The following is a 14,770-nucleotide window of genomic DNA, read 5'->3' on the forward strand; positions in this document are numbered from 1 at the left end:
CTCCAAGTTTACTCAGCACTGAATCTATCTGGAATGTTCTGGAAAATAGGTAAATTTCAAAATATCACTGTCCTGGTCACAAAAGCACAGAGTGTGTGGGAATAATAGCCAGTTTCTATACTTTTGAGGCATAAGCAATTAGGAAATAACACTTACTACCCAGGAACCAAAAAAAAAAAAAAAGTGTTACACGGTGTTATCAACCGACACCTCCCCACCCTCTACCTGTTTTGCATATCTCCTGCCTAGTCCAATAAAAAGCAGGGGGCGGGCTGCTGTCTCAAGTCGGGTAGAATGTATCCGGAGTTCACCGTTTTTTTGTTTTTTTTTTTCATTTAGAGAATGGCGACTGCTGCTTGCAGTTCGCACAGTGCTTTGAATAATAGCAGTAAACCTCTTAAAGATCGTCAGAGGAAAAGTAGAGACTCCCGGCGAAGGCAGGCCGCCCTGTCTTTCCTAAACAATATTTCTCTTGATGGACGGCCCATTTATCACCTGAGCAATGGTAACTATAACCACAAAAACAGAGAGGCCGAGATCCAGGATAAAGAAGTCCGGGCTTCAGCGACCAGCTATGGAACCGTCTTGCCAGCCGCCTTGAGCGGCGCTTCTGCTACTCAAGCGCCGAGGAGCGGTGTTGTCAACGGACCCCCGATCCTGGTCCTTCCCAGTAACTCCGAAGTTAACAGTGTTTTTGGCAGTGAGGTGTTTTTAGAAGGAAGCGGGGTCGGCCCTTTAACACAGCAAGGAACATTTCTTCTACTGTCACCGAGCGGTCTGCCACAAACTCCTCTCCTAGGGAACTGCTGTACCAAGCCTCCCACTCTACTCTCAGTACAAAACTGCAACACTTTGAATTTAGACACACAGAAGCACAGGTAGGTGTACTTACAGGAGCCGTGTCGTTTCGTTTTATTCTCGACTGATCCTTTACAGTAGTTCAGTTATACAGTCGTCATAACCCTATTTACTGTAACGTACTAGTATTAGAAAAGTTAAAACTACTTCGTCACAATGACAATTCATTACTTAGTTTGACATCTTGACAAGAGCAATCAGTCTGAATCGTGCATACGTACTGTGTATTGCTGTGTGTTTAGTTGTGCCATTCTGAGAGGTCTTAGTGATGAGCTTTAGGTTTGGAGAGTTCATTGAAGGCTACCTGGTGCCCATATGACACTTTCACTTATAAGAATTGGCAAGAATACCATGAACAACAAGGCAGCAGTGTTTTACTGGTTCCAAATACACTGGGCTACCCTGGGCAATGTACTGTAAACTTTTGGTAAAGAACATACAGTATATCAAAAAGAAAAGAGCATCAACCCATCATCAAAATTAAAATCTTCAAATACAAACAGAAAAAAAAGCCTGGGTGTTAGCAGCTTTCTGGAGAGGATTCCTCTTGTATTTGGTACCAGGTTTTAATACTACCTGCTAAATGGTGTTTGTCCCCTCCATCTTAAATGAATTTATTTTTACTAGACATGCCAAAGTATAACAAATGAAGGAATACTAACAAAACGCGTTTCATTCTTATTCCAGTGTAAATCTTGCCTGTTTACTACGTTATATGATTTTTAGTTGTACACATTATTTTATTAAATATATGTATTGTGTCCAAGTAAACATGTCTACCAGTCTTGGTCCAGTAAAATGATCATTATTTATTCGTCTGTGTTTCCTAAGACAAATACAGAATTTTCACAGTACAGTACACATGGGAACACAGCTTACAGTTTGGGAGAAAACAAACTTGAATTTGTTTGCCAGATTTTACATTTGAAGCAAATCTGGATAATGTTGGATTAACCTAAATGGTCTACTGTAGTCTACTTTAATCTGATTTAAAAATGGCCAGAAGATGCCAGGCTGTTAGGAATTTCAAAGAGATTGAAACTGGCAACCCTATGCATTTTTTTTGTTTTTGTTTAAACAAAACCATTATTGGTAAATCATAATGAAAGTACTGTACCACCCTGTTGTGTATCCAATGCAAAATGATTGAGAAAAGGTCACTCCCATGCCGTAAGGTTTTATCTTTCTTTATTTCTTTCTTTCTTTATTTTCTTAGCCTGTTGAGATTGAGATGTATGCTGTTGAAAGAGCATTTCATTCTGGGAGAATAGATTCCAAAACAGACAATTGCTTTTTTTTTTCACTAGTATTTTTATCCCCAGTGGGAGGCTGTGTTGTCCAGTGGTTAAAGAAAAGGGCTTGTAACCAGGAGGTCCCCGGTTCAAATCCCACCTCAGCCACTGACTCATTGTGTGACCCTGAGCAAGTCACTTAACCTCGTTGTGCTCCGTCTTTCGGGTGAGACGTAATTGTAAGTGACTCTGCAGCTGATGCATAGTTCACACACCCTAGTCTCTGTAAATCGCCTTGGATGAAGGCGTCTGCTAAATAAACAAATAATTTTATCCCCAGTGGCATAGAGGAGGAGACTGTACAGGCTCTTCTGTATTCATATCACATGTTGTCTATACCTTGAGCACTTCTTATCCAATTGACTTGTATTTGTGTAATTGTTACATCTATTTCATTTTTTCCCCCTTTCTGCATAGATCTAGGAATTGGTCAGGTCCCCTACATCCCAGAGGTGTGAAGAAAGTTCACTTTATCAAGAATATGAGACAATATGACACCAAAAACAGCAGGTATGCAGAGTGATACAATCACTGTGCTGTTTGCAATATTGTCAACATATTTTAGTTCTGTGGTAGATAAAGTAATATTTTGGAAAGGTGAAATACTAAAATGAACATTATCAGCCGTCTTGAACTTTTATTACAGATACTTCATCAGGAAATGATATTTGAAAAGGAATGCAAGAGTATTTGTGTCTTTTTTTGACATAATTCAATTCCTGACTTCTGGTTGTCAGGAGTCAGCTAAAAGTATAATCCGTCACGGTGCGTGTAGCTTTGATGCGGAAACACAGAAAAGTCTATGATTAAGTGACTGCAAAATGTGACCTGAAACTGGAGACAGAATTACAAGGAGATTCTGGAGCCCAGCAACAGAATAGTTTAATATTTAATGGAAGGTACTTGTATATAAATGCACTTTACCTAAAAGCCATGGAATTGAACATCAGCAGAAGTTAAGTGTATAACATGTTGCTGATGTGAGTGGTACTGAATTCAATATCTTTGTATGTGTATTAAATGCTGCATCTTTTTAAAACTTCAGGGTGCCAGCTGATAAAAATATAATTTGCTGTTGTGAAAGTAAGACGTGATTGAAATAGCAACAGTACAATTGTACATGGCTATTACCTAAAGTACCCAACTCTGTATGTTATTAACACTGTTGTTATGTTTGGCTTAATGCAAAAAAAATACTATCTCATACATTTTCTCCCAGAGGAATCAACTTTAACAGGCTCAAGGCAAGCAGATTAGAGGGCATTCATCACTAATATTTCCTCTGTTTTCTGTTGCCAGGATAGTTCTTATCTGTGCCAAAAGGTCTTTGTGTGCTGCATTTTCAATACTGCCTTATGGAGCAAGTTTTCACATCAGGTAAGAGTGTGTTGTATGTATACAACAATAAAGTGCCTGTTCTGTTTTCTAGAATACAGCAGTCCTCCTTTAACAGATAGGACATTCTGTCTGACCTGTTAGACTCTGTCAGCACACATCTGTATGCACACTGGGAATTGATTTGAACCACAGTGGAGTTTTCATTTTTAGTTTGTTTTAAATCCATCCCTAAATGTAGACTCCCATGTTCAAACTCTGCACTGTCTAGATAGTGATGTCCTATGGGAGTTTTCTGTTTACTTTAGGAAGGGTGTGTTCACTTTGCGTGAGCCAGGGAAAGAAATGAGAAGCGTATTTATTGCTCTCTTGTTGCAGAGTTAAAAATAGCTTTTCATTTGGTTAATTTCCCTCTCTAAATAATCATCCCATAACTCGTTTGTGGCCGTGCTTTAAAAAGAAGCGGTCCTTGGTGCATCTGATGTGTTTACAGTATATATCAATATACAGCTCACAGTTCATGGAACAGCACTATTTTGTGTGTTGTCAGAATTTTAGAAGATGTTTGCTCTAACTATTGGACCACACTTCTTTCCCTGGTTGTAGTGGTTCAAGTCTGGTTAACAAACTCTTATGTTTCACCTCCAATCTCTTTAGGTTAGTGAATAAGATTAGAAACGGTGTAATGTTATTCAGTATGCAGTGGTCTGTAGAGCACCCTTCAATACATGTTTGTCAGTTCATTCTTCTGGCTCTACTTCCGTTCCATTTTTCTTAATTACAAGGGCTGGTTTTGTTTATAAAGATACAAATAAAGGGTTTAACAAAACAAAGCATCAGTTTGCTGGTGGCATTTTTTGTTTTTGTTTCTCAAGTGGAATATTTCCACTGCTGTTTGGTGGGATTTAGAGGCACAGAGAGAAGCATAGTGCTCTGACCCTGGCATTGGTACCCTGTGAATTAGATCTGCAATGCAGTTGTGAAAGCAGGGGAAGGAATTGGTTGTGGGTTATACAAGTTGTTCATGTAGATATAAGAAGAGATTTCCCAGGCTCTGTAGAAATTAAAGACTCAACGTTGTAATCTGGGATCTTCTGGTTTGTGTGATTCAGGTTGGTTTAAATCATTTCTCTTTTTTTAAATCTGTTTTAAATGTGTTTATGTCTATACATGTAATCTTAATTAGTTTTATTGTTGAGTATTAACACAAAGCCTTAAATCTCCAGATTGAATATTAATAATGACAGTAATATCAACAAAGTAGACCTTTGTATGTAATGATGCTCTGAAATACTTTGCATAGGGCACCAGGGAGAAATGCGCTTTGTAGTGTGCTTTTGCATGTAGGTAGAGGATTTTGTGCTCTAAACAACTATTGATTTTAGAGATTCATTACCCAGAAGTCAGGGCTTTGTTGTAAAATTAATTATAAAAAGTGGTACTGCGCGACTGCAGCAAGAAGAGACTTGGTGCAAATCTCACTCCCACTGTGCAAGGGACGAAAATCTTAGTGCTGTGATTACATTGAATGAAAATACACTTTTCGTTTTATAGCTTGGTTGGATGGATGGATTGAAAGTAGGTGGGTATATTTCACCACGTAATCACCTTTAATGTGTGTTGATCAAATTGTATTCATTGATTTAACTTCTTTATTTATTTGTTTTTAATGTACTTGTTTGTGTAATGTACCGGTCAGTCGACACACCTGGCTTGTATACTTGTTGGTTCTCAACACCCTCTTTGTCTGTACAGTGACCCCAAGCTGGACGGGCAGAGGCAGAGGCACTCTTCAGGTGGCACAGCCTCCACCACAGAGATGGTCCCAAGACTGGAGGGAGTCGAGCTTGGAGCCGACGGAAAGGTAAGAAGCCTGCTATTATTGATTTTGTTATTTTCATGGTTCCGCACATATATTTGCTGTACCAGAAAGCATGGTTATGAGGTTTGCATAGTTGTGTAACTAAATGTTACAAAACACGTGTTACAGGATGACTTTTAAAGTCAGACTAAACAGAACTGACACATTGAAAGTTATACACTAAAATATGCTGTAGGGAGCTATTTGTTTTTGTTTCTTGGATGTCCAGTAAATGCAGTGCAGTGTGGTTTGCAGGTTGATTTGTTAATTTTGCTTGTTTATAATTTTGCTACTTGGCTTGCAGACCGTTTCATATGCTAGATTCCTGTACCCAACCAATGCATTGGTTAAGCAGAAGAATCCACCACCTGAAATTGTCGTTCCAACACCACGTGCCAATGTTAATAGAAGTTTCACTCCAGCAAGGTTCACCAGTACTTCTACAGCCTCAGAACTAGGTACGTCTTTTATTTTAATTGGGATTAGGATTCTTGGACAGGAAACCACTTTTAAAATAGTATTTTATATTTGTAATGCATTGTTATGCTGAAGTGTGTAAAACTGTTGTTTGTTTTGTTTATTGTATTGTAAGTAATGTGTGTGTGTGTGTGTGTGTGTGTGTGTGTGTTGCTGGCTATATTCAGACATACACTGATAAGCGGCCAGCAGATCCTGATGGCTGATAGTTGGTTACTGTAATGGAAAATAACATCGCATGACTATGTAGCAAATACATTCTTTGAACGTATTTTCCCAATTTCCCTGAGAATCATTGAGAATGGGGTACAGTGTAGTTTCCAAGAAGATGTACTGTTGTTCCTGAAATGCATTTTACTGACTTACTTTTTGATGCTTGGCTGTCCAGGTGACACTGGAGATGTGGCAGAATATGATCCAAATCTCCTCAGCGATCCTCAGTGGCCCTGTGGGAAACACAAGAGGGTCCTCATCTTCGCGTCCTACATGGTAACGGCTCTATTGATTTTATTAGGATATAAGAATGTACTGCATCCTAACAATAGAAATTCTGTCAGATGGGGGAGAAAAATTAATCGTATTTAAAAAGGCTGATAGTACACCATTTGCCCCTAGTGTAATTTTCCTAATAATAATAATACAATGTATTGTGCTTTTGTGTTTAATGTGTATTCTCTATTAATATCATGTACCATGTATTAATTTTAAAGTTGACCAAATGTGTTTGTACCACACATTTAAGTAGCCCCAGGTTGAGAGAGATTTTATTTGAAATAGCACATATATTGATACACTAAGGACAATGTTAGTACACATGGGGGAAGTAGTATTGCATTCGAAACTTGCTTCGTAATTAATGTGTTTTTTATGCCACTAAAAAACATGAATAGCCCCCAGGAGAACTTGGCAAAGACAAGTCTGGGGCACGGACTAGTGTTCCTGTCACTATAAAACTGGAGGTGCTCAGATTCAAATAGCTTAGCTGTGACAGCTTTGTCTTTGAAAGGTGACTGCAGAGTAAACAGGCTGCTTTTATAAAGCGCTTATAATACCAGCTTCTAAATATAAACGTAGGACTTGTCCTACATCTGCAAGGTTCCTGGGTGATGGGTTGTTTCAGTAGGTTACAAAGGATCTTGTGTTTTGCACAGTGCTTAACAAAGGCTTTAGTATCACAGTGAGACAGACATGACATGGTTTGGATTAGGAGACGACTTTGATGTTTAGATCTAGATGCTAGCCCTTAAATAACAGGTAAATGAACTCCCTGTAATGTTATACTCCTTTTGTAGTGGAAGCGTGTTTATGACAATGTAGTAGCATACCCCCTGTGCCACTGACCGTAGTATCTATCCTGTTACGGTTAAACTGAATAACAGTATAACCTTTTCCTGTCCTTTAGTATTAGTGCATAGTTTTCTTTATAAACTTTTTATTGTGTATTTAAAAAATAATGATAATAATAATAAAATAATTGCATCATAATATCGGTTCCATATATAGTAGAGTGCTAAATATAAGGGTGTATTTTTGTTTATACAATGATAAGGCTTGAGTATAATGTTATAAAACAAATATTTTGACTGAACCTGACTGTGTATTTATTACATTCCTGCGTGATATCTGTTCTTGGTATCTGCTTTTAAATGGTCTCAACATGCTAGTGGAATGTGATGACGTCATGTTTGTTGTCTTGTGGTTTTATAAACATTTTACAATTCAAATTCAAAATGTTTTAGGGAATATGAAATGAGGAGGCCTTAAGTCAACACCAAATATATCCTATTTTAACAAGGCTAATGTTAGATATTTGCGTATAGAAATCAAAACTTGATAAAATGTTGTTGTTTTTTTTCTTACCCTCAGACAACCGTAATAGAATATGTGAAGCCATCTGATCTTAAAAAAGACATGAACGAAATGTTTAGGGAAAAGTTTCCTTACATAAAACTTACACTGAGCAAGATAAGAAGGTACGTAACTGCTCTTTTGGTGTGTTTCTGTCTATACTTTCGTTTTAAGAAGCTAATGCATTTTTACTTAAAACATTTTAAACCTTTTTAAAAGTTCCCACTTTTTGAACAGGTAAATATTTGAAAGTGTTTTTTTGTTTTTTTTCTTGCAGCTTGAAGCGGGAGATGCTGAGAGTGGCAGAGGAGTGCAGCCTGCAGCCGGTGACGGTGGCCATGGCATATGTCTACTTTGAGAAGCTGGTGCTACAGGGCCGTCTCAACAAACAGAACCGGAAGCTGTGCAGTGGGGCCTGTGTGCTGCTGGCAGCCAAAATCAGCAGTGACCTCAAGAAGCTGGAAGTCCAGCAACTCCTTGATGTAAGTTCTACCGTTTCAAAGAGTATGGACTGTCGATTTTACATATCATTATTGTGATAATACAAGTTTAATCCAAAACTATATGAAAATAACCAAAATGTAACCACGTAAAAAATGAATTTGTTATCTAATTCTTTGAAAAAATGTTTTTTTTTTTTTTTCCTCAACACAGAAACTAGAAGAGCGATTCCGTATAAACCGAAGAGAATTGATACTGTTTGAGTTTACCGTCCTTGTTGCTTTGGAGATGGCCCTCTATCTTCCTGAGAGCAAAGTAATGCCTCACTATAGGCGTCTCATCCAGAAACCTTAGTCCCAGTCGTGCTTCTGATACAGGGCACCCCTGAGATGCTGCACTGTAAAAAATAAACTACCAGAGTTTTAAAAATCTTTCCCAAACTTGCCAAAAAGCATGATACCAATAATATGCACCTTTTAACATGACCATTATTCCGTCCATTTTGCTGTCCAAATTTAGCATTTAGTTTTCCAAATTAAAGATATGAAATGCAAGATGCAGGTGTTATGTAGCAAAAACCCAACATTTCTTGAAGCATAAGGAATGGCCCAGCTGAGTTGCTGACTTGTGTGTAATCGTTCCTTGTATTTTTATGTCCTGTCAGTTCTCATGTTTTATGTACAAACAATATGTTGAACTTCATTTTAACTGAAGTTAGTTCATTACTTCCAGTAAATGGAACATTTTATGACTACTAATATTTGTTAATCATAAATTAGAAAATGTTCCCAAATATGTGTTTGCTGAAGTATTCTATATGCATTTCAATAAGTGATTAATAAAGAGTAATCAAACACTTAGCCTGTAGGGTTAGGGGTTTTATCTAATATGGGGTTTTAACTAATTTTACCAGAATTTTATTTTACTATAATTTCTGGTTTAGTTAGATGTTTATTTGTTTCTGATTTAGTGCCATTATTTATGTTCCTATTTTTTTATATTTTATAATTTATATATATATAAAAAAAACATATGCAAGTTCTTTTGACACTCTTTCTTTCAGTGAACTGTTAGCACAAACAAATAGCTGCAATGAAAGACATTAACTGCAAAGATTGAATGGGGTGCTATTTGTAAAAAGCTTGCTCTTCCAAATCTGGTTCTATGGACATGGCATTTTGTTGCACACCCAGTCCAGCACTCTATGTTAGAGATGTTACATTTAAGCACATTTTACAGTGCTATGATGTTAAAACTTCAATAATGTTGTACTTGTCAGTCTGTTTTATTGTTAAGCTGTGTGTTTTGCAGTATATGGCAACTCGATATTAGGGATTTTTAAAGCTCCCCCCCCCCCACCCCCTTTTTACTTGAATCCAATTGATATTGTTATGATTTCTTTTTAAAGCACAATGTACATTATAGCAAGTAATACAAATACTTCTATACTGTGTCAGTATATAAAATGTGTCCAGTTAATGCTAGTAAACGTCAGTATCCACTAGAAAAGCAATTACAGTAACTTAATCTAGCTTGTTCTTTTAAATGTTTTATCTTTACTGTGATTTGTATGTTTTTCGTAGTCATTTGTTTGTGGTTTGCATAATTTGGTGGTACTTTTGCAATGGTTGTATGTACTGAAATTGAGAGAAATATATATATAATATATTGCTTTTGTCTGTTTTCACACCTGGGTGGGGAATAAAATAAAACTGTTATAATGTTAAGTAATAACTGCAATAGCATTATCCTACTACATTTTGAGCTTTGTAGACAACTTGATCTGTTCACCACTAGTGGTGAAAAATATTTTCTGTCATATATTACAGTCCAATACAAGTGTCAAAGTTAATTTTGATATTTGCACTTTGTCTGAAAACTGAAGTATCCTAGCCCAAAAATAATGAATAATATAATGTTTTATTTTTTATAAAGCCTGTAATATTAACATTGCAAATGCCAGCCTGTGGTGGGAAACTGCTATGACATCACTGCTTATGTGCAGAGAAAACTTGTTCAGCATTGTTCAAAGCCAGCAGTCATATTTTATGTTCTCAGGAAGGAAGAAAGAAAAATAAACATCTTATTTTTTTATAAGCGGATTGTGGAGTTTAAGTTAATTAAGTAATCACTGTTAAAGACATCTGTCTAGGCTTGGTATTTTGGTTTTGTATATAGATATTTTAAAAAGAATGCTCTTGGCAGGAGACAGTTGCTTTTAACCATTTATTTTAAAAGGTTAAGAAAAGATGAGTATCTTTCACTGAACAAGGCTGTCCCAGGATATACTGGTAGGAGTACCAGGTGTGTATTTTATTCAAGGTTCACTGCTATATATAGTGAAGTACAAGTGCCTGAATCATAATACCAGTTAAAGTATTTGTAAAAAGTTAATAACTTTCCAGTAAAGATGCCAGTTGTTTTAATCAAAATGGATAAATTGCAGCATCCATTCGCAAGCCCTACTGTGTGGGGGAACTTGATCTGCTGTCACTCATATGATCTTTGTGTCAACACTGACTATTTTGACCAAGACTTATTCGCTACAATCTCACAGTACTTCAGAATTCAGTTATATGTGAGGGGGGCTGTCTGGCATCTTTCCAAGCAGATTTGTCTATTCAATATTGCTGCTCGTGAAGAATTGTATCAATGAATTCTTAAGAGTCCTGCTTTAACACTGTGATAGTCTTAAATCGGAATCTGTGGCTGAACTGTGTCAGCTATCTGTATTCAATCATAACCTCTCAATGCTGCTCAATACTGCATCTGATGAAACTGTAAAATGTATTTGCTGTTAAAGATGGAATAAGACGGGGGGGTTACTGTCCTTCGTTTGGATGTTACAGTAAACAATACTTTTTCTATGTTCTGTAATATATAGTCTGAATTTATATTACCTCGGGGCTTAACTGTTAATTCTGTGTCGGTGTGACCATGTCGCGTACTGTATTATTCAGTTTGTGAAGTAACTGCTGTTGGGAATGGAAACTTGTTTTTAATGATCTATTTTATCTGATGAAAATAGCTTTTCAAATATATTTTCTCATTATGTATCACTCAACTGGTTCTGTGTTTCCTGTCAGGCTGTTTGTATTTCAATTTGTGACACTACAGCATGGAAATATATTGTCAATACCCTACAATACAGTTACTGTTGCTAGCTCAATAATTGGTGTTAAAACTCTAAACCAACAGGTTATAATCTTAATCTAACACCTAACTGCTGGAATACAAGCCCTAGCCTTGTAACTGGCTTTGTCGTTGTTTCAGTGCAATACATGAAGATTAGAGGTAGTTTTTATACAAGCTGCTAATTTAAATGGTGACTTGTCCTCCTAAATACTAATGACAAGACTTCTCCGGTTGTAGGCCTACATTACAGATACACGGCGTGGAATCAGTGTCACAGATGTTTCAATGGGTGACACATTTTAATTTTTGCTGTAATAGCATGAAAGCAGAAACGACAGAGAATGATTGAGCACACATATTAGGATATTAAAACACATTCAGTACTGTAAGAAATTGAATATTCTGAAAATGAAGAAGTCATAAAGTACCGCTTTAAAAGTATATGTAGATAATAAGATGGGGATGGGAGTAGGAACTGCAGAACTGGTTTGTACCTGCTGTAAATAATCAATGTAAATATAATTTTGGACATTAGGTTGATTTCATAGCATCAATTATAACTATAGCTGGCACTACGTATTAATCCCTGCTCCATACCTATGTTTAAAGGCACGTTTAGAAAATGTAATGACTACTATACTTCCAAAGATGTTTTTATTTAACTTTTGCTGTTTGTGTAACACCGTAAAAAAATGTCACTCGTTTAGAATCGAGCCGGAAGCGGTTTTTGTGAACCTCCATTTTATGACAGCTTCCTGTGCCTGTGTTCTTCCTTTCCCGTGTCAGCCATTACTGTGTAAGGAGGTAAGAGAACAGAGCTGCTTGGTGAAAAAGTAAAAGAATTGCGCATTTCACCCACAAATAGTAAATAATTCCTTCCAAATTATGAAGATTAATAAGCAATTGTTCTATATTGATATATTTTTTGTTTTTTATAATAACATGGATTTTAATAAAATTAAATGAAATACTGCAGTCGGACCGAGTGGAACCGGCCACATGTGTGGTGACTGTGTATGCATTTGCAGTTATGTGTTTTATGAAGTTAACCGTAACGCGTGGCCAATGGATTAAAATGACCTTTCTGCATTTCGGGTATAGAAACGAAGAGTAGACCTAACCGTATGTATTTAGGGAAAGCGTCCATGACACTACAGGCTTGTGAAGTTCTGGTAGTACCTTGGCCTATTGTAATTGCAAAGACAGTGTCGTATGGGTGGATGTACCACAGTACAACGAACGCTTCACAACGCAAGTTATATGCAAATCATGTTTTTTTTTATTTTTTTTTTATCTGCGTAGAACAAATGTGGCTTTGGTGTGTGTAGTTGCCGTTTGTCTAAGAATACAATGTTTTTCTGTTTCATAGGTCACCGTGTGACATCTGAAAACAAACAAACATGCAGAACGATGCTGGCGAATTTGTGGACTTGTACGTACCACGTAAATGGTAAGTCACTTTGAACTGTGGATGTGGTCCTCCTGAGGAAATTCAGTATGTATAAACTATACCATTTGTGAAAGAACGTGTTCGAAGGGTATTAAATTGAGTAGTAGTTCATTCAAACTATATTTGTCCACACGTTTTGTATTTTGCTGTATATGTCTATGCCCATTTCCTATAATTAAGATTGCATTGATGTAGGTTATAGCCAGAAAGTTTTCTAACCTGAAGATTTAAATAAACCCTTTACTCAAGTCAATACTGGCCCTTGATTTAAATGTTTATCACAAGGTGGGGTTTCCTTGTGAGAGGCTGTTTGTTCCTGAACACTTTACACCAGTATCAACTCTATGGGTTTAAACCAGCCTTTTCTACACTGTTGGGATAAAGGGGTTCAGTTGTACCTGACACACACACTACATGTGTGTACAGTACATGGTTTTAATATAATGCACTACATTTCACCCTGATAACCACACAGTTACTTTCTTGTACTGTGTTGTGTTAATACCAAAACATGTCAAATTACATTTGAAGATAATTCCATGGTTAATTAACTATATGCTTGTAATTGACATATTTTTTTCAGCTCTGCTAGTAACAGAATCATTGGGGCCAAGGACCATGCCTCTATCCAGATCAACATTGCTGAGGTAAGTTTGTGCTTGCAAGTTGGTCTTTTTTATCACCTTTATTTATTTATTTTTTATTTTTTGTTCACTTTTGGTAACAAGTGAACATTGAGATTATGTAGGTTATGTTATTGAATAAAGGTTTCAATTGTTTTGTTTTTATTCTAGGTTGACAAGGTAACAGGCAGGTTCAATGGGCAGTTCAAGACCTATGCCATCTGTGGAGCTATTCGTAGAATGGTAAGAATGGCTTTGTTTTAATGCACTGTAGAGTGTTCAGTAATAAAATCTAGCCTAATTCTAAAACACATGTGTCCATGTGCAGAATGATTTCCCTCAGGTATTCACTCAGACCACTTGTCTCCTGTTGTCTCATGAATGGCTGTTGCCTTAAACAGCTCCAGTATGTTTGTAAGAATTAAAAATTGGTGTTCAATGTAAATGCGTTGACCCAATTAGCTAATCTTGGACTACACTAGGTAGTCTATAGGGGGCTTACCGATATTGTTTCTTGTGGTCGACCAACTGTTGCAAGCTTCTTTGAGCAAATTCTGTGAATTTAAATGTTGTCTGCAGCGTTTAAAATAAGTGAATGCTTTTATTTCAGGGTGAATCTGATGACTCTATCTTGAGGCTGGCGAGGGAGGACAGCATAGTCTCAAAGTGAGTACATTTATGTGAACACATACCTGATCAAGGCATAAGCCCATACTAAAATATAGCTTGGTTTGTTGCAACTTGCACTACCAATGTTTTTTGTTTGTTTTATGCACAGGAGGGGTAAATGTTTAGTTTTATTACTAAAAAAACAATCTGTACATCCAGTTTCTCCCATTACAGGGATAATATACAAAACCTCAATCGGCTTTTGTTTTCATGCCAGCTAACTTTTAATAAAGGTATCACTGGTTACAGCAAACACTTTAATATTTGTAAAAATACAAGTTCACAATGTTTTACCTCAATGTGAGCTTTCACTTTTGGAATTGTAAAATATTTAAATGAAGCTTTACATTAGAAGGGTGACGTAGTGGGTATTAGTTTCATTGTCAAATCATGGCTGAACATCTCCTTAAACATCTCCCTTTTCACTTTTCAGGAACTGAAACAGAGGATGCAAAATTTGTTCTTTGTAAAATAAAAAATAAAAACAGATGTATGTGATTTGTCATTTATTTTTGTTTTGACTAAAGCCAGGAATGTCGTAAGCAGCGTTTACTAACTTTCCCATGTTCTCATAAATATCAAACTCATCGAGACTCCATGTCAAGGTAAACCTATCATTTTGAGAGCATTGTTGTAATGCATTAACATAAGCATGTTTGCGTCTGTCTTGCAGCTAATTCTCTGATTTCCCTTTGTAAAAATGCACATCGCATTCATGCAGAGCTCGCTTGGACGCCATCAAATCTACTACAGGGTGGGCGAAGCAGGCGTCTGCTGCTCA

At 36.7% G+C, this 14,770-nt stretch overlaps 2 protein-coding genes across 3 annotated transcripts; both read left to right on the forward strand.

The window, feature by feature from the left end:
- Positions 1-268: 268 nt before the first annotated feature.
- Positions 269-10,209, forward strand: LOC117426807 (CDK5 and ABL1 enzyme substrate 2-like). Its single transcript, XM_034044849.3, has 9 exons — positions 269-878; positions 2,568-2,660; positions 3,450-3,527; positions 5,241-5,349; positions 5,651-5,804; positions 6,212-6,312; positions 7,690-7,796; positions 7,949-8,153; positions 8,326-10,209. Exons 1-9 carry the CDS (start codon positions 343-345, stop codon positions 8,464-8,466), a joined length of 1,524 nt encoding a protein of 507 aa, XP_033900740.3. The 5' UTR covers positions 269-342; the 3' UTR covers positions 8,467-10,209.
- Positions 10,210-11,953: 1,744 nt separating this feature from the next.
- Positions 11,954-14,478, forward strand: LOC117964516 (small ribosomal subunit protein eS21). Of its 2 annotated transcripts, XM_059003796.1 has the most exons (6): positions 11,954-12,051; positions 12,617-12,697; positions 13,281-13,344; positions 13,492-13,563; positions 13,931-13,986; positions 14,423-14,478. In XM_059003796.1, exons 2-6 carry the CDS (start codon positions 12,648-12,650, stop codon positions 14,427-14,429), a joined length of 249 nt encoding a protein of 82 aa, XP_058859779.1. In that variant the 5' UTR covers positions 11,954-12,051; positions 12,617-12,647; the 3' UTR covers positions 14,430-14,478. The 2 variants fall into 2 exon arrangements, with proteins under 2 accessions (XP_058859779.1, XP_058859780.1); XM_059003797.1 differs by lacking the exon at positions 14,423-14,478 and having other exon boundaries at positions 13,931-13,990.
- Positions 14,479-14,770: the final 292 nt, after the last annotated feature.

The sequence above is a fragment of the Acipenser ruthenus genome, chromosome 29 (assembly GCF_902713425.1).
Source record: "Acipenser ruthenus chromosome 29, fAciRut3.2 maternal haplotype, whole genome shotgun sequence".
In the NCBI taxonomy this organism is placed as follows: domain Eukaryota; kingdom Metazoa; phylum Chordata; class Actinopteri; order Acipenseriformes; family Acipenseridae; genus Acipenser; species Acipenser ruthenus.